Source organism: Dama dama, chromosome 12 (genome assembly GCF_033118175.1).
Source record: "Dama dama isolate Ldn47 chromosome 12, ASM3311817v1, whole genome shotgun sequence".
Lineage (NCBI taxonomy): Eukaryota > Metazoa > Chordata > Mammalia > Artiodactyla > Cervidae > Dama > Dama dama.
Genome location: NC_083692.1, coordinates 30,763,227 through 30,787,915, shown reverse-complemented (window position 1 = coordinate 30,787,915; position 24,689 = coordinate 30,763,227). Strand labels below are relative to the sequence as shown.

The following is a 24,689-nucleotide window of genomic DNA, read 5'->3' as shown; positions in this document are numbered from 1 at the left end:
ACTTTAGGCAATTGTGATGGGTTAGAAATATTTGTATATGAAGGGTGTGACTACAGTTCCATTGTACCTAGAGAGTCAGTCTTGTGACTGAGTTGCAATCTGAGGTGTAAGTATAAACTAGAGTTGAAAACTACAGGATCACATGTCATGTCAACTCCCTTTAGAACTTTTCATCAAAAACAACCATTAAATTTTTTATATAAAAAGCACTTATAAGTTAAAGCTATAATTCAACTAGTACTACAAGTCTTACAAAATTTTGTCTTATGGCTTATTTAATTCATGTTCACTTCTGTGACACCCACTGACATAAATGATTTCATCAGCCCTTTATTCAAATTAAATTCTTAGTTTAAGAAGATCGTCTTAAACACAAGGTCTCATAATAGAGATTATACTATAAATAGAACATTTCATAATAAGGTTTATTAAAGATAAATTCCTTGAAAACAGGGACCAGGTTTCATTTGTTTTAAGTATGTGCTCGATACATGGTTATTTATTCTTTGTAGTCTCCCTGCTCGTTTTCTGATGAACATGTGCGTGTGTGCTCAGTCGCGTCTTTGCGACCCTGTGAACTGTAGCCCGCCAGGCTCCTCTGTCCATGGGATTCTCCAGGCAAGAATACTGGAGTGGGTTGCCATGCCTACCCACAGGACAAAGAAAATTGAATATGAGCCAGAAATATAGCACACTATGAGACAGTATAGGTCACAGATAATCCAGTTTAAATTTAGGCTGGTGCTTTGTGTTCCTCTGTGATAATACTCTGTCAGGCAGGGATGTAGATAAATAGATTTTTTGTTTGTTTTGTTTTGAGTCATGCTGTATGTGGCTTAATTATTTTATTGTAAAATATGCTATTCAGGAACTGTTGTACTGCCTCAGAGAATAAGACCATAGTTCATTACCAACTTTGAATGTCTTGGCTTCTTAGCATTGCTCTTTGTCTTTAATTTTGAGTGGTAGAAAATTGTGTCCTATTTGGCATTATGTCTATTTGAGATGCAGGTTTCCCAGATAGGTCAGTAGTGAAGAATCTGCCTGCCAAGCAGGAGATGTGGGTTCAATCCCTGGGTCAGGAAGATCCCCTAGAGAAGGAAATGGTAACCCACTCCAGTATTCTTGCCAGGGAAGTTGCATGGACAGAGGAACCTGGCAGGCTACAGTCCATGGAGTCACAAAAGAGTCAGACATGACTTAGCGACTCAACAGCAGCAATAGCTATTTGAGATGCAGCTTGCTTATTTTGTTAACAAAATTTAGTAATGAAAATATTAACAATGAGGCTAAGCATGGAGTGGCGATGTATGTATGTTTTTGTGTGTTTTGTTTTACAAACAGAATTGCAAAACTTAACCAGACTGTTGGAAAACGTTTTTGCAGTATTCCGTCATGCTTCAGAATATAAATAGATAGTAAACAGAATTTTCACTTTTCTTAGAGCAGTAGAGTTTTTGCCAAGAGTCTTTAAGGCTGTTTTGGACATCAAGGGGCAGATCTTAGAAGTGGCAGCTTTTGTTTTGTGGTCAACCCATAATTTAATTCTGTTACTCCATATCTGTCATCTTCATTTTCTCTGTCTGTATAAATACTTCCTGATACTGTTAGCAAGTACTTTAACAGCCAGTCAGCCATATAGAGTGATCTTGTACTGGTGTATTTAAAGGATCTCTTTAAATGCAAATGGGATTGTTCATTTTATACTGTAAAACTCCCAGACTAAATTCAAGATATTTTTGTCTGAAATCACACTTGGCTCCCAGAAATTAATCCTTTGAGTTTAAGTTTCCTTATACTTTGCTTCTCACATAGAAAAGTCTTTTTTTTTAAAATGTACCCATTCATGAATGTTGAATGAGCAAATGAATAATAACCCTGGGAAAGAGAATGTATAGGCTGTAGCTTCTAATCAAAGCTACATCTTTTCTCTTATCTCCTTCAGCATATCTCATGTGGCATTTTTCAGTAATGAATGTGTATCTAATGATGTTGAGAAACTTTTAAAAGTCATTAGTGAACAGTAACCTGAAAATCAAGTTTTTGACTGGTAAATTAGCACTATGTATTCTATAGAATAACAACGGAAATGGTAGGATACAATTTGTTTACAGATCAGCTTCTATGAGAATACCTTTTCCTTGGTAGAAAACAGTTCCTAGTGCTGTTGACAAGGGAGAAGTCATGATGATGATGTCATATGTTAATCAGATGTCACTATGTAATGCTAAATATTGATACCTATGAATGAAAGAGACATGATTCCTTCCAAAATGTAATCAACTGGCAGAGGAAGGTAGCTGTTGTTTTCTGGGCCAGTGTGTGAATCTTCAAATATGCAAGGATTGAAAAACAGCACACTGGGAATTGAATCCACTTCTGAATATATAGACACGTTATCCAAAACTGAGAAATTTGAAATAGTTAACAGATGAGGCAAATTGAGATTGTGAATACCAGAACAGTCTTCGGAAACTTTAAAAACTAAATAGCTCTATGCCATCTAAATCCTTTAATATTTTGCTTATGCTATAATGTTTAGTAGAAATAGCTCAGTATCTAATTTTATAGTCACTAAATCCTCTAATTAAATTAAGCTTAGGTATTCTTCAGGCAATTGTGTACTTCTAAAGTTATACTTTAAAAAATTATGTAGTAATTTCTACATAGCTTTATAGAAGTTTAAGAAGAGTACCTTATGGAGAGTGTGATTCAGATCATAGCATATCTAGAAGATGGTGATACATTAAAAAATCATGACGCATACATCAAAAGTGGCAAGCTCTGTCTCATACTTTGTGAAATTGAAACTGCTGCTGATAATCTGTGTAAACTGACTGTAGTTTGGGTACTAAATGACTTGTGTCATGAGGTTTATGGAAATACTATTTAGCATAAGAGCTTTATCTGACTTATTTTCTTTGGTTTGATTAGTCAACTTTGATTTGCTTTTTGAAATTTAATTTTTAAGATTTTAATTTGGACTTGTAAATTAGGGTATATTTAACCCAATTAACAATATTTTGTATTAGAATTCATTTGGGTGAAATTTGGTTTGTTGACAGAGGTTAAGTAATTATTTAGTTGAAAGAGTGAAGTAAATATTGAAGCTGTAAGGTGAACAGATACTGAGCAGCTGAGAAACTTTCAGATAACTTTTTTAATCTGAAAAAATTTTAATATAGTCTCTTTCATGTTACTACAAATGATGTATGGTCATTTTTTTAAACCTTTTTATGCAAAATGAAATACACAGGAAGCCATATAAAATCATAGTAACTCTTTGTCACTTTTATTGGAGTGTAGTTGCCTTACAATGTTATGTTTGGTTTCTGCTGTACAGTGAAGTGAATCAGCTATATGTGTACATATATCCCCTCTTTCTTGGATTTCCTTCCCATGTAGGTCACCACGGAGCACTGTGCTATGCAGTAGGTTCTCATTCGTTATCTGTCTTATACCTAGAGTGTATGCATGTCAGGCCCACCCTCCCACCCTCCTAGGCCTTTATCCATTCCTCTGTTGAGAGATTTTTAGGTTGTTTCTATGTCCTGGCTATTGTAAATAGTGCTGCAGTGAACATTGATGTGGATGTAATTTTCTGAATTATGGTTTTCTTTAGGTATATGCCCAGGAGTGGGATTGTGAGGTCATATGGTAGTTCTATTAGTTTTTAGAGAAACCTCCATACTGTTCTCCATAGTGGTTGTACCAATTTACATTCCTACCAGCTGTGTAGGAGTTTCCCTTCTCTCCACACCCTCTCCAGTGTTTATTGTTTGTAGAATTTTTAATGATGACCATTCTGACCAGTGTGAAGTGGTAACTCATTTGTTGCTTTGATTTGTATTGCTCTAATACTTAGTGAAGAGGAGAAGGAAAAGGGGGCATCAGAGGATGAGATGACTGGATGGCATCACTGATGAAAATGGACATGAACTTGGGCAAATTTCAGGAGATGCTGAGGGACAGGGAGGCCTGATGTGCTGCAGTCCTTGGGGTCACAGAGTTGGACATGACTAGGCAACTGAGCAACAACAATAGTTAGTGACGTTGAGCATCTTTTCATGTGTTTGTTGGCCATCTGTATGTCATCTTTGGAGAAATGTCTATTTAGATCTTCCACCAAATTTTTTTGACTGAGTTTGTTTTTTTGATATTGAGCTACATGAGCTATTTGTATATTTTGGAGATTAATCTTTTGTCAGTTGCTTCATTTGCAAATATTTTCTCCCATTCTGAGGGTTGTCTTTTCATCTTGTTTATGATCCTTTTTGCTGTGCAAAAGCATTTGTTTAATTAAGTCCCATTTGTTTATTTTTGTATTTTCATTACTCTAGGAGGTGAGTCAAAAAAGATCTTGCTGTGATTTATGTCAAAGTGTTCTATGTTTTCATCTAAGAGTTTTATAGTTTATAGCCTTACATTTGGTCTTTGATTCATTTTGAGTTTATTTTTGTGTATGGTGATAAGGAGTATTCTAATTTCATTCTTTATATGTAACTCTCCAGTTTTCCTGGGTGATGGAACAACAACAGTACTTAGTGATGCTGGCCATCTGAATGTCTTCTTTGGAGAAATACCTATTTAGATTTCCCACCTATTTTTTTTTTTCAAGTTTTTTCTTTTTAATTGAGCTGCATGAGCTGTTTATGTTTTGGGGATTAGTCTTTTGTCAGTTGCTTCATTTATTGAAGAAACTGTCTTTTCTTCAATGTATATTCTTGCCTGCTTTGCATAGATTGGTTGACCATAGGCATGTGGGTTTATCTCTGGGCCTTCTACCCTGTTCCATTGATCTATTTTCTATTTCTGTTTTTCTGCCAATACCACACTGTCTTGATTACTGTAGCTTTGTAGTGTAGTCTGAAGTCAGGGAACCTGATTCCTCCAGTTCTGTTTTTCTTTCTCAGGATTACTTTGGCTATTCAGGGCTTTTGTGTTTCCACATAAACTGTAAATTTTTTTGTTCTAATTCTGTGGAAAACGCCGTCAATGATTTGATAGAGGTTGCACTGAATTTGTAGATTGCTTTGGGTAGTATAGTCATTTTCACAGTATTGAGTCATTTAGTCCAAGAACATGGTATATTTCTTCATCTGTTTGTGTTTTTTATTTCATTCATCAGTATCTTATAGTTTTCTAGGACTTTTACCTCCTTATGTAGGTTTATTCCTTGATATTTTATTTTTTGTTAAGTGATAAGTGGGATTGTTCCCTTAATTTTTCTTTTTTAAAATCTTCCTTTTAAAAAAATTATTTGTTCTATTGGTTGAGCTGGGTCTTTGTTGCTGCTCACAGGCTTTCTCTAGTTGCAGTGTGTGGGTTTCTCATTGTGAAGGCTTCTCTTGTTGTGGCACATGGGCTCTAGGCACACGGCCTTCAGTAGTTGCGGCACACAGGCTCAGTAGCTTGGTTCGCGCTTCAGTAGTTGCAACTCATGGGTACTAGAGTGCAAGCTTAGTACTTGAGTCACACAGGCTTAGTTGATCCGCATCATGTGGAATCTTCCTGAACCAGGGTCGAACCCATGTCCTGCTTTGGCAGGCAGATTCTTATCCAGTATACCACCAGGGAAGTCATGAGATTTCTCTTCCTAATCTTTCATTGTTAGTGTATATAGGAATACAAAAGATTTCTGTGGGTTAATTTTATATGCTGCAACTTTACCAAATTCATTAATGAGCTCTAGTAGTTTTCTGGTGGCATCTTTAGGATTTTCTTTGTATAGTATCATGTCATGTGCAAACAGTGACAGTTTTACTACTACTTTTCCGATTTGGATTCCTTTCATTTCTTTTCTCTGATTGCCATGGCTAGGACTTCCAAAACTATGTTGAATAATAATGGTGAGAGTGGACATCCTTGTCTTGTTCCTGATCTTAGAAGAAATGCTTTCAGTTTTTCACAATTGAGAATGTTGTTTATTGTGGGTTTGTCATATATGGCCTTTGTTATGTTGAGGTATGTCTTCTCTATGCTTACTTTCTGGAGAGTTTTTATCATAAATGGGTGTTGAATTTTGTCACAAGTTTTTTTCTGCATCTCTTGATGATCATATGGTAAAAAATCATAGTAATCTTTTTAAATGGTTTTATTAAGATGTAACTAAAATAACATAAGATTCACCCATATGAAGTTAACCACTCTGTAGTTTTCAGTGTATTGACAGAATTGTGCAGCCATTACCACAGTTTATTTTTAGAACATTTTCATCACACCCAAAAGAAACCTTGGTTTTCATTAAGAGTCACTCCCCATTCTCTTCTCCCCCAGCCCTCATCAACCACTCATCTCCTTTCTGTCTCTGTAGGTTTGGATATTTCATATAAATGGGATCCAGATAACTTTTTGATCAGTGATTGCTAGCTTTGATAAACATCTTGTGTATCTCATGAGATAACCAGCTAGAAATAATTTAACCTCTTTTTACAGCTTAAATAATGACTGTTTCCTCCTTCTATGACCAGGAAAAGTTATTCAGTAATTGTAAACACTATCCAAATTTAAACCAAAAATCAGGCTCTTCACTAGTAACTTCAGGGAATATGTAGTCCTCACCTCCAGTAGTACTTTTCACTGTGGGTTGCTCAGTAGCCCCTTAGCTTCCCTAATATGTTGATTTAATTGCTATTTCTCTCTTACTTTATGAACTCAGACTTTCATGAATTCATTGAAATATTTTCCTTTGCAGCAGGCTTGCCTGTACCCTGCCTTCTTACTCTGTCGTAAACACAAGAATGAGGAGGAATTAAAAGCGAGAAAGGGAAAACAGATAGATGCTCAGGCTTGGGAGGGACAAAGAGCAAGAATAGAAATGGTGTAAAATTTTCAAGGAGATTGAATATGTGGGCAGAAGAATAAAAAAATTTGAGGTTGCTTAGAAGAGAGTAAGACCTGGAGGGAAGAAACAGAAGTCAAAAATGTTATATTAAAAGATAAGAAAAGTGAAAAGTATAGGAAATTTTCAGTTCTAAATTTTGAATTTTAGTCATATGTCTGTGAAGCACAAATGATGAATCCATTTTTTGATGAAGTATAATGCCCTTATTTTCTTTCCGCAACTTTGTAGAAATTTTGAAGTTGAACCATAGTCATAGGTTTCTTTTGGGCTGTTCGAAGATCCTCAAGTTTGAACCTGTGCAGACTGGGAAATTCCTATCACCTTGGAATTATTCTTTAGAGAAATCCCACAGAGAATAAAACTCTCACTGTGCCCTTGGGCTTTCTGGATTGAAGGAGCAGAATCCTATTGTGAGTGCTCCCCTATTGGGCTGCTTCAGAGTTCTAGAATTAGCCAGAGAATAGCACTAATTGAGAAATTGCTGCTGCCAAAGAAAATCTTACTTGATTTGATAGAGCAGAACTTCGGGTTGAATTAGAATTGTTAATGAGATTTTAGGGGTACTCAGTTCAGTTCAGTTGCTCAGTCGTGTCCGACTCTTTGCAACCCCATGAACTGCAGCACGCCAGGCCTCCCTGTCCATCACCAACTCCTGGAGTTTACTCAAACTCATGCCCATCGAGTCCGTGATGCCATCCAGCCATCTCATCCTCTGTCGTCCCCTTCTCCTGCCCTCAATCCCTCCCAGCATCAGAGTCTTTTCCAATGAGTCAACTCTTCACACGAGGTGGCCAAAGTATTGGAGTTTCAGCTTCAGCATCAGTCCTTCCAGTGGACTGGTTGGATCTCCTTGCAGTCCAAGGGACTCGCAAGAGTCTTCTCGAACACCACAGTTCAAAAGCATCAATTTTTCGGCAGTCAGCTTTCTTCACAGTCCAACTCTCACTTCCATACATGACCACTGGGAAAACCATAGCCTTGACCAGATGGACCTTTGTTGGCAAAGTAATGTCTCTGCTTTCTAATATGCTATCTAGGTTGATCATAACTTTCTTTCCCAGGAGTAAGTGTCTTTTAATTTCATGGCTGCAGTCACCATCCGCAGTGATTTTGGAGCCCCCCAAAATAAAGTCTGACACTGTTTCCGCTGTCTCCCCATCTATTTCCCATGAGGTGATGGGACCAGATGCCATGATCTTAGTTTTCTGAATGTTAAGCTTTAAGCCAACTTTTTCACTCTCCTCTTTCACTTTCATCAAGAGGCTTTTTAGTTCCTCTTCACTCTCTGCCATAATGGGTGGTGTCATCTGCATATCTGAGGTTATTGATATTTCTCCCAGCAATCTTGATTCCAGCTTGTGCTTCTTCCAGCCCAGCGTTTCTCATGATGTACTCTGCATATAAGTTAAATAAGCAGGGTGACAATATACAGCCTTGATATACTCCTTTTGCTATTTGGAACCAGTTAGGGGTACTCAGTCTGAGTTAGGGGTACTCAGTCTCCCCCAAAGATCTGGACTCCCCCCATAGAGCTTTAAAGTCAGTAAAATCCTGTAACAAAGCAGGAAATTTTGGGGGGAAGGGAGCACAAACGAATAGGAACTGTTAGTACCTGTATTTGACCACTTGGCTGATATGTTTAAACTCCTATATCAGAAACAAGCTTATAATAAAGCATATGAATCCTTATCAGAAATATGCTTATAATGTTTTATATATACATTTTTAAAGAAACAGCTGATGAAGATAGGTTACGTTTTCTTTATAACAGTTGAGATTTATTATTTAACAGATAAAGTGTGTTATCTGATTTATGTGAATGATTTTAATTTTGGAAACCAAGTTTACAAAATGATTATGTGTATAATTTGCTTTAATAGCAAGTATTCTTTTATTTACAAAGAATTACTGTATATGTAATATATGACTGTTTTGTAGATTATACTATGGAAGGAGAAACTTTAGAGTACTTGTTGATTTAACTACTAGTCTATAAATTGAGCTTTATTACAAAAATATTTAACCAGAGAAACCTGTGAAAATATTTTTAGTCTTGAGCAAGACTGGAGTAATATTCTAAAGACCTTGATCTGTGAACTGCAAACTGATGTACCATGTACAAAACTTGTATCTTTAAAGAAAGATGTGAAAATTTAGATTGCTATGATTTAAGTGTATTTAGAAAATATGGGATACCAGAAGAGCATTTGTTGAATGAAATTAAGCCTTACTGTATAGTATAAGGTACCATTATTTTGCTGATGTCTTCTGATCCTTTCAGTGAAATAAATGTTTGTAATAGGGTCTAGGAAACTCTACAACTCCTATGTTACAGGTAGTTGACATGAACAGAGAGATTAGTTAATAGTTTCTGAGTTTCCAGGAGCACTGCAGTGTCCAGGTCTTAAACTTCTTAGAGGACTATTTATATTTATACTAATTATTGTTGGAGAATTTAGTTTTCTTTTTCACCTTCCTCTTTTCTCTCATCCATTGGTTGTAGGTTTTTTGAAGTGAATGTAATTTTTCTCATTTCTTCAACTCAATGAGCTAATTTACTGCATTTCTTTATAATCTGTTTTTTAAATCATCCTTTGAGTTTTTAATATCAGTAATTTTTCACTTTGATTTCTTTTTTTAATTTTATTGAAGAATAGTTGATTTAATCCTGCCCCCTCCCACCTCTTCCCCTTGGCAACCACAATCTGTTCTCTGTGTCTGAGAGTCAGTTTCTGTTTTGTAGATATGTTTGTGTCATATTTTAGATTCCATATATCAGTGATATCATATGGTATTTGTCTCTCTGAGTTATTTCACTTAGTATGATAGTCTCTGGGTCAATCCATGTTGCTGCAAATGGCATTGTTTCGTTCTTTTTAATGGCTGAGTGATACTCCATTTCGTATATTAATGTATGTGTGTCCCACACCTTCTGTATGGACCTTGGTGTGTTTCCTTGACTTTGCTGTTGTAAATAGTGCTCCCCAGTGGCTCAGATGGCAGAGTCTGCCTGCAATGCAGGAGACCCAGGTTTGTGGCCTGGATGGGGAAGACCCCCCTGGAGATGGAAATGGCAACCCACTCCAGTATTCTTGCCTGGAGAGTTCCATGGACAGAGGAGCCTGGCAGGCTGTAGTCCATGGGGTTGCAAAGAGTTGGACACGACAGTGACTAACACTTAACTTTCATGAACATAAGGGTGCATGTATCTTTTCAGATTATAGTTTTGTCTGAGTATATGCCCAAGACTGAGATTGCTGGATCATATGGCAACTCTTTATTTTTAGTTTTTTGAGGAACCTCCATACTGTTTTCCATAGTGGCTGCACCAAATTCACATACCCAACCGATTAAAAAGCAATCTTTAAAACTTCTAAAAGTGACATTGAATTCTTTACCAATTTGTTTGGTAATTTTTTAATTTCTTATTTTTCATTTTCTGTTTTTTAAAAAATCTTATTAAACATTTCATGTATAGTTATTTTATATCTTAAATTCACTAATTCTATTATTAATATGTGAAGTCCTTATGAAACAGGAAGGAAGCGGGCAGGGCACAACCATTAAAAGAATGACAGAACCACTAAGAACAGGATGCCACAAACACTGGTTGGAACCTAGTAGGCCCAAGAGGGTAGGTAGAAGATTCAACTTCCAGAGACCTCGAGCCTCGTTACATGCTCATTGTAATACATTAGCATGTGCTAAATGATACACCTACAGGCACGGTGATAGTTCTGAGGGGGACCTTAAAAGCCAAATAGTGGATGGTACCCCAGTTCCTAGAAATATCTGCGTCTTCTCAAAGATAGATAGAATATTCCTTCCACTTCTTAGCCTATGAAATTATCCAGCACATAAAAACTGGCCACTCCCACACCTCGAGGCAGGCAGTTCTCACCTTTTCAGACTGACCACATGCTGTCTGTGGAATGTGTATCTCGAAGAGCAGCTCTCACTTTCCTGGAGGACCCCATGCCTTGGGGCTGCCTCTCTCACCCTCAGGGACTGCCCGTACTCTCTGTGTGGAGTGTGTATCTTTCTAAAGAAACCTAACTTCCGGCTCATTCTTGAATTCTTTACAGTGAGAAGCCAAGGACCCTTCACTGGGCGGCCTGTCCCATGGACTCACTCAAGACCTGGAATATGACCATCCTCTCACACCCCATTTTTCCTACAGCACTAAGGGAGTTATATATGTTATGTTAATTCCTACTCATGACAACTTGATTCCTTATATGTTTGACTCTTTTATGAGCTTATGTTTGGTTAAACACCAAACATTCACTCCATCATGTGTATAATTGCGTACAATTTTATTTCCCCTTTTGTAGCATAAATTTCATTTCCTTATTTATAGGGCTTCCTTGGTGGCTTGGACTGTAAAGAATTTGCCTCCAGTGAGAGAGACCTGGGTTCGATCCCTGAGTTGGGAAGATCCCCTGGAGAAGGGAATGGCTACCCACTCCAGTATTCTGGCCTGGAGAATTCCAGGGACAGAGAAGCCTGGCAGGCTACAATCTATGGGGTGTATTTTACCAGATTTTGTACTTACTGTTCCTTGTATTTAAAAGATTTACCTTTCTTCTTGCTGAAGTGTATCCTTTAGTAATTTTTTTAGCAACAGAGTATGGCTTATAAATGTCCTTAGTTTTTGTCTGAAAGTATATTTTACACAGTTTTTTTTTTTCCAAATAAAAATTCTTGATTAATAGTTTTTTCCCCCTCCTATCAGCACCCTCAAGATATTATTTCATTGTATTATGAAACTTGGCAAACTTGGAAGTCTGAAAGTCCGGTCTCTACCTAATTGTTATGCCTTTGTATGTAATTTTTTCCTCTGGTATTTTTAAAAAGTACTCCTTTTCCATATTCTGTCACCACTATTTACTTGGTGACCTTGGGCAAGTTCTCAACAGAAGTCATGAAGTAGTATATATCATAGGGACTGTCATGATGATTACGTTAATAGAAAGCAGTTAGAGCCCTGCATATTTCAAGTATGATGTAGATGTTAGTATTTGTTGTTTGTTTTACCATACTTGATGTTCTGAACACATTCCCATGATATGCCTAGGTGTGTGTATGTTGTGTTATCTGTAGGCATTCTTTTAAATAAATTGTTGATCTGAAGACTCATCTTTCTTCAGTTCTAGAAAATTTCTTAGCCTTTATATCTTTACATACTGCTTTTTCCTAATTCTCCTTAATTTCTGTGTTATGTTCTAGGCAATTCCTAGGTACATTTTCCAATTTACTAATTACGCTTTGACTTTGCTCAGCTAATTTATGTGACCTTGGTTGTTTTTACTTCTCAGTGAATGCTTTCTCATGTTCAGGTTCTCGCTTGCTCTCACTCACTGCCACCTATTCTGGTTTGGTTTCTGGCTGTTTTTTATCCTTTTTCCCCCTTCATGTCTGTTGTTTTTGTTTGTTTTTTAGCTTTGGAAGGATACTAAACATGCACATTTTAAGTTATTTTCTGATTGCTACTTTTTCTTCTGGGTTGAATTCCTGCAATTGTTGGTGTGTGTCTGCTGTCCATCTTAGTTCAGTTGTCCTGGTGTGTTTCGGTTTCGTATTAAGTGGAATTTTTTGTTTGTTTGTTTTCTTTCTTTTCACCCTTATCTAGTGTGTTTTGCATGTTCCAGTCTGAAACCATGTCTTATATTAGAGGGTTGGTTCTCCTGATTCTTGATAACATCAGGATCAGGCTTATCTCTCCAAGAAACACAAACCAAAAACCAAAAGAAGGTCTATTTTTCTGTTGGAAGAGCATGTAACTACATTTAGACTAAATTTCCCACCAATGGTTAGTAAGTAGCTTTTCCCTGCTCCTTTTATAGGCAAGGAGCCCCGCCACGGCAGGCATTTGTTTCAGTGAGCCTGGTTTCTGCCCCAGCCTTGCACAGGGCATTTGTGGTTTTCCATTACTGTCCTAATGGGATGGCGCCTTCTGTGCATCTGTTACTTGAGCCTGGGAGACTCACAGTTTCAGCTTCACCAGGTGCTTTGTATTGCAAGAGTTTATCTTTAGCAGGTGGCTTGGCCGTCTTTTCTGTTTTATAGCAATGTATTTAAAAACACAACTGGAACAGAGGAACACTTCAAAGGGTGAATATACAAAATGATCTTAATGGAAGTATCATTTAAAATTGATGTATATGGTGCGTATCTTTCAAAAAAGTACCAGTTTGCTCTCCTACCTATGAGAAGTATATATTTTTACTCCTTTGCCAATAGTTATGAATTTTTGATCTTTATTAAAGTAATGTGTGAAAAGCAAATTTATTTTTAATGGCTAGTTAAGAGTTATCATTGCTCCATATATTTATTGGCCACTTAACATTATTTCATGAATTTCATTGTCCATGTTCTTTGTTTCTTTTCCTTTTTAAAAAATTTTTATCTATTTTTATTTACTTATATTTGGTTTGTTGCAGCATGCAGCCTTTTCTCTGGTTGCAGAGAGCAGAAGCTACTCTCTACTTGCAGTGCATGGACTTCTTATTGCGGTGACTTTTCGTTGCAGGGCATCTGCTCTAGGCGCTTCAGTAGTTTCAGTGCACACGCTCTGCTATATGTGAGATGGATAACCAACAAGGACCTATTGTATGGCATAGGGAACTCTACTCGATATTCTGTGATAACCTGTATGAGAAAAGAATCTCAAAAAGAGTGAATATACATGTATTATGTCTAACTGAATCGCTTGGCTGTACACCTGAAGCTGACACAGCATTGTCAATCAGCCGTGTGTGTGTCAGTCACTCAGTCAGGTCTGCCTCTTGGTGACCCCGTGGGCTGTAGCCCACCAGGCTGGTCTGTCCATGGGATTCTCCAGGCACGAATATTGGAGTGGGCGGCCATTCCCTTCTCCAGTGATCTTCCTGACCCAGGATCAAATCCCGGCCTTTCACATTGCAGGTGAATTCTTTACTGTTTGAGCCTCCAGGAAAGCTGTGAATCAACTATCCTCCAATGAAGTTAAAATATTTTTTAAAAAAGAAAATGAAAATTTAGACAAAACATGCCAAAAATAAATGCAGCTGGCCTCAAACTTCTTTGCAATGTCGGATGATAAGCAGTGATGAAGTAATACCTGTAAATGCTGAGGATAAAGAAATCTAGATCCTGCAAAGTTGGCATTTATTATGAAGATAATTGAAAGATATTACCAAATATACTAGCACTAAAAAGGGGAATTATACATGTACCATTCCTATAATATCTGTTTAAAGACAAGTTAATGCTATCAGGAGGTTAACCAAAGCAAGAAACTCACTGGAGATGCCCCAGTACACAGAGCTTTGTGGCAGGCAAAATATACTGAACAAATAAAAAAGAAGTCAAGGTTGAGATTTTAATATCAGACAAAGGCAAGCATAAGGAATAAAACAAGAGGATGAGCATCTTTTTTTAATTCTTGAAGGTGGTGTTTAAAATGATAATTTACACATATTTATGTGCTATAAATATTTTTATGCCAGATAATGACAGAAAACTTATCAAAAATACTATATGCTTAAACCAAAACTATGTATTATATTCAACCACACTTGAAACATTAAAACTCAAGCATTTATTGGATAATATATTGAAAAACAAAGGCTTTACAGCTTTCCTAACACCCTCCTACACACCTCACCCTGGGGACTAAAAAGAAAAAGGAACAAATGATACCATATTACTTGACTTTAATACAACAAAACAGTAGGTAGCCTCTCTATTTTTCCATCAGAAAGTCTTACTTTTTATGTTTATATTTATTCCTTGGGTGTACTCTTTCTACTTGCAAACTTATTATTTGCATCTGCTTTTTTCTTTGGAGTGCTTTTATTGTTTTTATTGAAGGTCTGCTGTGTGCTCCATGCTGAAGGAGCTGATCCAGGGTATTTGAAGGAGTCTCTTCCGAAGACCTAATACTTGAGTTAAGATATAAAAATGAGTAGGAGGGAAGGATTGGCTTTTTAAGTAGAGGGAGTGGCATTTGTTTATGTTATTTTGGAGGAAGGAACAGTGAAAAGTGCCAGGTACTTTAAGAAAGCCATATGGTTGGAGTAGAGAATGTTGTTGCAGTGGAGTGGTTATGGAGTGGGGAGTATTATGAAGCAAGGTAAGTTTGGAAAAGGTTGATGAGCTCCTGACCACTCAGAGATTTCATGTGAGCCATAGTAAGCAGTTCATTATCCCCCCTAAAGAGAGGATAGTCATTGAATAACTTTTAATACAGAATGATATGGTGAAACTTGTAGTATCTTTTTCTTCCACTCTTATTCATACATGATTGACATACAGTACCATGTAAGTTTAAGGTGTACAACATAATGATTTGACCTACATACATCATGAAATGATTACCACAGTGATCATGTTTAGCTGAACATCTGTCATCTCAGTTCAGTTCAGTCGCTCAGCCATAGCGGACTCTTTGCGACTCCATGAACTGCAGCACGCCAGGCCTCCCTGTCCATCACCAACTCCTGGAGTTTACTCAAACTCATGTCCATTGAGTTGGTGATGCCATCCAACCATCTCACCCTCTGCCGTCCCCTTCTCCTCCCACTCCCAGCATCACGGTCTTTTCCAGTGAGTCACTTCTTCACATCAGGTGGCCGAAGTATTGGAGTTTCAGCTTCAGTATCAGTCCTTCCAGTGAATATTCAGGACTGATTTCCTTTAGGATGGACTGGTTGGATCTCCTTGCTGGATTCAAAAAAGAAAAAAAAAATTTTTTGTGATAAGAACTTTTAGGATTTACTATCTTAACCACACACACACACACACATGCATAAAACACAGCAACATTCATTATATTAATCATGTTGTACCTTACATCCCTAGTACTTATTTATCTTGTAACTGTTAAGATTGTATCGTTTGACTGCCTTCATCCAGTTCCCTTTCTTACCACTCCTACTAACCACAAATATCTTTTTTTTATGAGCTTGTTTTTTGGTTTTGGGGTATTTTGTCTTATTTTATTTTGTGTTGTTTTCTTTAAAATACAATTGACCTATAACAATATGTTGGACTTTTGTGGTGGCTCAGATGGTAAAGAATCTGCCTGCAGTGCAGGAGACCCAGGTTCAATCCCTGGATTGGGAAGATCCCCTGGAGGAGGAAATGGCAACCCACTCCAGTATTCTTGCCTGGAAAATTCCATGGACAGTGGAGTCTGGCAGGCTACAGTCCATGGGGTTACAAAGAGTTAGACACAACTGAGCACACACTACCTTGAAGAAAAATGCATTGAGAGATAATGATAGCTTGAAGATTCCAGTGTTAGAGAAAAAACTGGGCAGATTTGAAAATATATGTAAATAATATATCTAAAATATATTTAAAATAATATAAGTAGTACAATCCATGGAACTTGATGATGAACTGATGGGAGATGAAGTAGAAAGAGATGTCAAAGGTATGTCCTTGGTTTCTATTCATTTTGATGAATGATGGTGACATTCACTGGCAAAAGCTGTGAAAGAAAAAAAGATGCAGAAAGGTACCTCGGGAGCCAGCATAGAGTGAGAAGAGAACCCAGATCTAAGCCTTGAATGCTTATATTTAATGGCGTGAGAGATGAACATGGGCTTGCAAAGGAGACATGGATGGAAAAGCTAGGAGTAGGAGGAAAGCTCGGAGTGTGTAGCGTCTTGAAAAGCCAGTGGGAACAGCGTTTGAAGAGGGACTGTTGTGTTGATTGCTGCTGTAAGCAGCCAGCCAGATGTCCATTGGATTAAGTTTGGAGAAACTTGTTTTGATGGAATGGCCAGACCAGAGTTTGGAGTGTCAACACTTTTTAAAAAGAGTTTCAACTGTAGAGAAAGAAGCAGGAGGTATCTAAAAGGAGTGAGTCACCTAAATACTTACTTTTAATGGATAACATTTGAGTGTCTTTAGAAGTTGTACTGCAGTAGAAAGGGAGAGGTTGAATATAGAGGAATAAAAGGGGTCAAAGAGAGTAACAGTGTTGGGTTCCTGGGAAGACATGTAAGTCATGTAAGAGTCCTTTGAAGCCTTGTCTCCAAAACTATAATAGAAGGATTTAACTCAAGTGAGAAGATGGAGTACTCTAATATAAGAGAAAGGTCTGAGGGTAGGATGGGTACATACATGGGTGGGTTTGTATGTTTGCAATCAAGATGAGGGAAGAACTTCTGAGTTCTAAAAGAATTTCTTGAAGTGATCTCATTTATTGGTTTTCTGTTTATTGTTTTAACTGTGGTATCTAGCTATTCATTGTCTCTATTAAAAATTTTAGTTCAGTAATTGTTTTTCATTTCCATGAACCTACTTTCAGAGTGGTTTGTTTCTTTTTGCTTTGGTTGACAGCCTGCAATTGTTTTACTCATTCAGTGTCATTTCATAAATTGATGGGTGTTTTCTAGTTTGGAGCTAATGGATGCTGAGTTCACCATCCTCTCCTTCTGCCCATTCCCACCTTTAACTTGTGAATCTTTAAAAATATGTCTTCTTATTGTTCTTTGCTTATTAATATATTTTATTTCGTTTAAGTATTTGAGATTGGCATTGCCAGAAACTGCGATTAGTGCACTATTATTTGCTGTTAGTCCCAAAAATAAAAGTTGAGATTTCTTGCTTTTCTTCCTTTATTTTCTCTTCTTCTTTACCTCTTCTCTCCTCTTTTTTTGGTCATTTACCCTTGGTAGTTTAGAAATTTAGAAAACAAATTATATAGAGTAGGCACAGGAAAAAATGAAATGACACTAAAAGAAGTTTCTGCTTTCTTTGGTGACTATCTTCCATGCCTATCTGCCTTTTATGTTGTCTTTTTAAAGCCCACATTTTAGCCTACTAATTTTATTTAGTCAGCTCTGAGCACATGCTAGGTTGCATCACAACACTAGCGTTATTAGCCGATGTGAACATTTCGATACAAAGTACTATGACAGTTATGAAGTTACTTATATATAATTTCTGATAAGTATTATTTTTATATAACTGCTTCACCAGGCTTCTGCAAATTATTCAGAATTCAAGGAGGTAAGATTTCTAAATGGCTATTTTTAAGTATGTGAAACTCCAGACAAAATTATTGGTTAATAATTATTAATTGGTTAATAATTATTAATTATTATTATTATTTTGACTGTATTTTTGCATTTGCAGTAGAGCTGGACCTAAAATTTTTTCATATGATTGACTTGGTCTGTTACATTTTTATATTCCTAATATATATTTTTTCAAAAGTTTCAAAGAATTATTTGGTAGTTTCATGTGTATATTTAGAAAATTAACTACTGGAATTTTCTATAAAAGTGTAAGGTCCCTATTAGGTAATAGCAGAATCTAGATTGGCTGTGTATGTGAGAATGTAGTAATAATTAAATAGTTTCCATTTGCAGAGTTCCTCATTTTTGCTATACTCAATGTAACTACTTTGCAGCCATTACCTCATTTAAACTTTTGCAGCAGCGTTCAGAGGTAAGTGTTAATATGCCCACTGTACAGATGAAAAAAGAATGCTAGATTAGTGATATCAAGTGTCTTAAGAATACAGTTGTCCAATATTATTTGCAGGGAGTGATTCCAGGAGCCCCCGTGGATACCAAATGTGTGGATGCTGAGGTCCCTTCTATAAGTGTAGTACAGTGAATATGATGAGCCCTTCACATTCATGGATGTGAAACCCCAAGATCTGGAGGGCTGGCTGTAACCCTTCCCACCTCCCCTTTAGCCTCACAAAAGGAATTGAGGTACAGAGATGAGGCAACTTGCTGTTGACCTTCAGCAGATGACTTAACCTCACTACAGCTCTATCATCTTCTATCTTCCTATCTAGGCTTTCCATCTCTAATCTTTACCAGTGGTACACAGATGCCTAGGTTGCAATCCTACTGTGGAAATTCTAATTTTTTTTTAATTTTGATTTTTTCAAAAAGTCCACAGATAAGTTCTTTTGTACAGCCATGACTGACACCATTGCCTTAGTAGTAAATGGTGCTTTAGAGTGAGGCAGACTTGAATTTGAGTCCTAATTCCCCTAAATTTTTCTCATGAGTGACATTGGCCAAGTTTTTTAGTCTCAATAAAGTTCATCTATTAGGTTGGTGCAAAAGTAACTGCAATTTTGCTTTGTTGAACTTTGCCATTGTATATTGAAATACATTCTTAAATAAATGTAGTTATGTTACACATTGTTTTAATGCACCTTTCTCACTTTGTTTTTTTGCTAATGACTTACTACTTGCTGTTTATTTTGGACTATAGAAATGATGTTAGACAAAAAGCAAATTCAAGCAGTTTTTTAATTTGAGTTCAAATGGGTCATAAACCAGTGGAGACAGCTCACAACAACTCATTTGGTTCAGGAGCTGCTGACAAAACGTACAGTGGTGGCTCAAGAAGTTTTGCTAAAGGAGACAGAACCTTAAAGAGGAGGATGGTAGTGGCGTGACGGTGACAGTGACCAACGGAGAGCCATTGTCAAAGCGATCCTCTTAAAACACATGAGAAGTTGCCCAAGAACCCAGCTTTGACCATTCTGTAGTCATTCAGCATTTGAAGCAAATTGGAACAGTAAAAAAGCTCAGTAAGTGGGTACCTTACGAGCTGACTGAAAACCAAAATCATTTTGAAGTGTTGTCTTCTCTTATTCTGTGCAACAACAATGAACCATTTCTCCACTGGATTGTGACATACAATGAAAAGTGGACTTTATATGACAACCAGTGACGACCAGCTCAGTGGTTGGACCAAGAAGATGCTCCAAAGCACTTCCCAAAGCCAAACTTGCACCAAAAAAAGGTCATGGTCACTGTTTGGTGGTCTGCTGCCCATCTGATGCACTGCAGCTTTCTGAATCCTGGTAAAATCAGTACATCTGAGAAGTATGCTCAGCAGATCTGTGAGATGCACCGAAAACTGCAGTGCCTGCAGCTGGCTGGCACTGGTCAACAGAAAGGGCCCAGTCTTCTCCACAATGCCTGACTGCACATCACAGAACCAATACTTCAGAAGTTGAATAAAGTTGGGCCTCATCCGCCACATTCAGTTGACGGCTCACCAACCACCACTTCTTCAAGCATCTTGACAACTTTTTGCAGGGAAAATAGCTTCCACAATCAGCAGGAGGCAGAAAATGCTTTCCTAGAGTTGATTGAATCCCCAAGCATGGATTTTTTATTATTTATCTATTTTTGACTGTCCTGGGTCTTCTTGGATGTGAGGGCTTTTCTCTAGTTGCCTAGAGCGGGGTCTTCTCACTGTGGTGGTTTCTCTTGTTGTGGAGCACAGGCTTCAGTAGTTGGGTCACATGGGCTCAGTAGTTGCAGTTTCTGGGCTCAAGCCCAAGCTCAGTAGTTGTGGTGCGTGGGCTTAGTTGCTCTGAGGCATGTGGGATCTTATTGGATCAGGGATTGAACTCATGTCTCCTGCATTGGCAGGCAGATTCTTTACCACTGAGCCACCAGGGAAGCCCCCAAGCATGGATTTTTGCACTGCAGGATTAAACAAACTTGTTTCTTGTTGGCAAAAATGTGTTGATTGTAATGGTTCCTATTTTGGTTAATAAAGATGTGTTTGAGCCTGATTACAATGCTTTAAAATTCAAAGTTCGAAATCACAGTTACTTTTTCATCAACTTAATATAAATTGAACAATATTATAACCTGCCTCAGAGTCTTTTTGAGAATAAATTGAAGTAATGCTTGCAAAACTTAGAATGATTTAGAGTTCATCTTACACATTGTCTGCTATTAAGATGTCATTACTATTGTATCTTTTGTCCCATTAAAACACTCACCCTTGCCATATTGTGTATCGATTTGATGAATACTACCTTAAGAAATGAATAAAGACTAGTTTTTGTTATTTAGCTTCCATTAGTGGAACTGTAATGGAAGTGGACAAGTAGGCCGGAGATCATTTTATCATACCAATCAGCCAGACTTCTCTGCTGTGTATTAGTTTGGCCTTAGTAGGATAAAGAAGGAGGGAGAGGTTGCCGGGAAATTTTCCCGAGTTGTTTTTCTTCTTCCTCTTTCTCTTCCCAGCTTCTTCCCAGAGCTTAGCATCATAGCATCACAAATTCTCAATTTCCTGAGTTCATTCTAATTTACCTAGGTACTTTCCCCACTCCACCCATCTCTCTTCACCTTCATTAAATCTCATTCTGTCCTCCTTTCAGATTGCATTCAGTTGTTGACTCATTTGATGACTTGGACCCCAAGTCTCTACATTCCTAGGCTATTACTCAAGTAAAGGCCAACCTGAATCCTGAACACTGTCTTCCTGCCTTGTAAGCCCATTCCCAGCCAGGGGTTTTAGCTTTTGATTATTGGGAAAGGTTAGCCAAACTTTCAGACTTGTCCACAACACTGTCCTAGACCTTTTGATCTCCTTTACTGTTTATACCGAGTGATTATAAAGTGCTGTCATAATGATATGTGTTATTACCACTAGGTTAGGTTACAGTAGGTAAATTTTGTTATATGTGTGTATAATTGCTTTGCAGCTTGAAAATTGAGGCTGAACCACTTAGAGTAATTTAATAACTTATTGGCTTATCAAAGACTGAAAAACCTATGGAAAACATAGAATTTGAGCTAGAACTTAAAGGACGGGTATACTTATATAAGGAAGGAGGAAAGGCAGGAAATCCCAGTTAAGGGCACTGACATGAGGAAAGGCTTAAGAGAAGGAGCATGCAAATTTGGATCATTGTAAGTAGATTTTTTTTTTTTAACTTTTTCAGAGGGTTCGTGTAGTAGGAATAAAACTAGATATTTGAAGCCAAACTTTGGAAAATCCTGAATACTCAACTAAGATATTTAAGCTTTCTTTGTATTTCCTTTACTCTTAAAGAAAAGTTGTTGGATATGTATTGATAGTTTGTTTATAAGATAGTTATTAACTTTTTTGTTTCTCTTCCTTTGCAGACCTAGAGAATCAAGACATAATGGGAGCATTTTTAGACAAACCAAAGATGGAAAAACATAATGCCCAGGGGCAGGGTAATGGGTTGCGATATGGGCTAAGCAGCATGCAAGGCTGGCGAGTTGAAATGGAGGATGCACATACTGCTGTGATCGGTTTGCCAAGTGGACTTGAAACATGGTCATTCTTTGCTGTATATGATGGGCATGCTGGTTCTCAGGTTGCCAAATACTGCTGTGAGCATTTGTTAGATCACATCACCAATAACCAGGATTTTAAAGGGTCTGCAGGAGCACCTTCTGTGGAAAATGTAAAGAATGGAATCAGAACAGGTTTCCTGGAGATTGATGAACATATGAGAGTTATGTCAGAGAAGAAACATGGTGTTGATAGAAGTGGGTCAACAGCTGTGGGTGTCTTAATTTCTCCTCAACATACTTACTTCATTAACTGTGGAGACTCAAGAGGTTTACTTTGTAGGAACAGGAAAGTTTACTTCTTCACACAAGATCACAAACCAAGTAATCCGCTGGAAAAAGAACGAATTCAGAATGCAGGTGGTTCTGTAATGATTCAGCGTGTGAATGGCTCTCTGGCTGTGTCGAGGGCCCTTGGGGACTTTGATTACAAATGTGTCCATGGAAAAGGCCCTACAGAGCAGCTTGTTTCACCAGAGCCTGAAGTCCATGATATTGAAAGATCTGAAGAAGATGATCAATTCATTATTCTTGCATGTGATGGTATTTGGGATGTCATGGGAAATGAAGAGCTCTGTGATTTTGTAAGATCCAGACTTGAAGTCACTGATGACCTTGAGAAAGTTTGCAATGAAGTAGTCGACACCTGTTTGTATAAGGTAGCTAGACTTTTTTTTTTTTAAGATGAAATGATTTTATGTCATCTTAATTACTACTCTAGTATAAAATCATCTTAGAGCCTATAGTTTGGAAATAAGTTTTTGGTACAGTTGCTGAATACTTTTCATCAATTATGAAAATAATATAGGAGTACTTCTTAGAAATAAATTGTCCAGTTACCATAAATGCAAGAGTTATAATCTGGATGTTTAGTCTTTTCTAGTAACCATAATTACTTGAGTTTTTTGATATTATGCAGTATTATCAAAGGTGAAAAGACTGTATCAAAGTGAATGTTTTCAGAAGGGGAATGGAGAGAGTTAAGCCTCATTGTCTATAAATGAAAGGCATTTTAGAATTTTAATATTTTATTTTACCATGTGATATCTCAGTATATTTATGGAAATACTTTGAGACTGGTGTAATGAATCTGTAGCACCAAAAGAGGATTTAGTGATGATTTGGTGTTACATAATAGAAATAGCCTTGGACATGGAGTCAGAAGCACTTGGTATGAGACTGTGCATGACTTCAGGTAAGCTCTTTAAACTATCTGGAAAATCAGTTTCTTTAATTGTTCAAGAGAGAGATATTATTACCCTGTCTTATGGGGTTGTCTGGATAATCAAATGGGATTGTGTAGATGAGCAACAGAATGTTCTGCGGACTTAAGAGTCAGAGGTGGAATCAAATCTTACCTCTGTTACTTTTGTACTGTACAGTCTTGAACAAATTGTTCAACCTCTCTCAGCTATTTGAATGTAGAAAATAATATCGAGCTCATAAGACTGGGGAATGAAATTAATGAGCTACTGTATACATATGAAGTACCTAGTTTAGCAAACTGTGTAGTTGATACAAGGTGCTCCCTTTTTAAGAGAAGTTTAAAATGTTACACAATTTACCCCCTTAGTTGCAGCACTAACACTAGAAGCCGAGCCCTTGACTTGGGTGCGGTGTTCTTTCTACCACACTGTTGTATTTTGTCAATAATGCTTACTAATTCTTTGTGGGTTTTCTTTTGTTTGTTTAAAAAAATTCTGATTTTATAAAACTTCAGAGGCTATATGTTTGATTTTCTTTTAAAACTCAGAAATAGTAAGTCAATAGAATACTGTTTGTAGTTTTATATGCACAACTGCCAGCTATACTTAAAATCTTAATTAAAAATCAGGTTTATGTGACATCCAACACAAATCAAGTTTATGTAACATCTAACAAATATGTTAAAAATCAATAGAACAATAACTTGATAGTGCACACTATTAATTTTTGAATTTAGGAGGAACAAAACAATGATGCTTATGTTCTTTGTCCCTTTTAGTATAAAAAAGGGACAAAGTGGCATTCATTTGTTAGGTTTATCCTTTAGCACTTGAGAATTAAATACTTTGTTAACTAAATTAAAAGCTGTTTTCTTAAGAGACTTATCAGATTCAGATATTAGTAAATTATGACTCAGATTACACTTTATTCTGCATTATGCTCTATAGAAGTTAACTCCCAGTTATTATTAATAATAGGAAAAGGAAGTGATTTGTGGGGAGGCCAAAATTGATTCAAGTATTGTAATTATAGTATTTTGAATATGTAGTTGTCTTTAAATGAATGTACTTCCTAAAAGTTAGGCCTTTTTTAAAAAATTATGAAAGTTAAAAGTTGGTTTATTAACTTTATATATGTAGTTTTATTTCTAATTCCATATTTCTGCTTATTATGAAGCAAATCAATTAGTCCCACAATTTATTTTAAATGTAAATTTGTCAGGTATATGTGTAACTACAGACGAAATCATGTTGTAAAGAATATCACTAGAATTTTCTACCTTGTTGAATTCAATGTATGTGTGTATGTGTATTTGTGTTAGGTATCACTTCATGTTAAGCAGGCCACCAGTAAATGTTCAGAAATATTTATTTTATAGAACTTTAAAAAATTATTGTTGCAGTAGAATTTAACCTGTAGTGTTTCTTTCCTGTCTTTTGGAGTATTGGTGATTCTATATACCATAGGTACTATATATGTATTTGGGGGATGCCCTTCCACATGTGCATATATACTTTTCTCTCCTTATAAACAATATATAT

At 36.8% G+C, this 24,689-nt stretch overlaps 1 protein-coding gene across 2 annotated transcripts in view; it reads left to right on the top strand.

Annotated features, from left to right (window-relative positions):
* Positions 1 to 24,689, top strand: part of PPM1A (protein phosphatase, Mg2+/Mn2+ dependent 1A) — a 41,667-nt gene that overhangs the window by 8,709 nt on the left and 8,269 nt on the right. For both annotated transcript variants that reach the window (XM_061156937.1, XM_061156938.1), the window contains exon 2: positions 21,748 to 22,601. In XM_061156937.1, the coding sequence (XP_061012920.1) occupies positions 21,748 to 22,601 (854 nt within the window). The remainder of the gene's footprint in view (positions 1 to 21,747; positions 22,602 to 24,689) is intronic.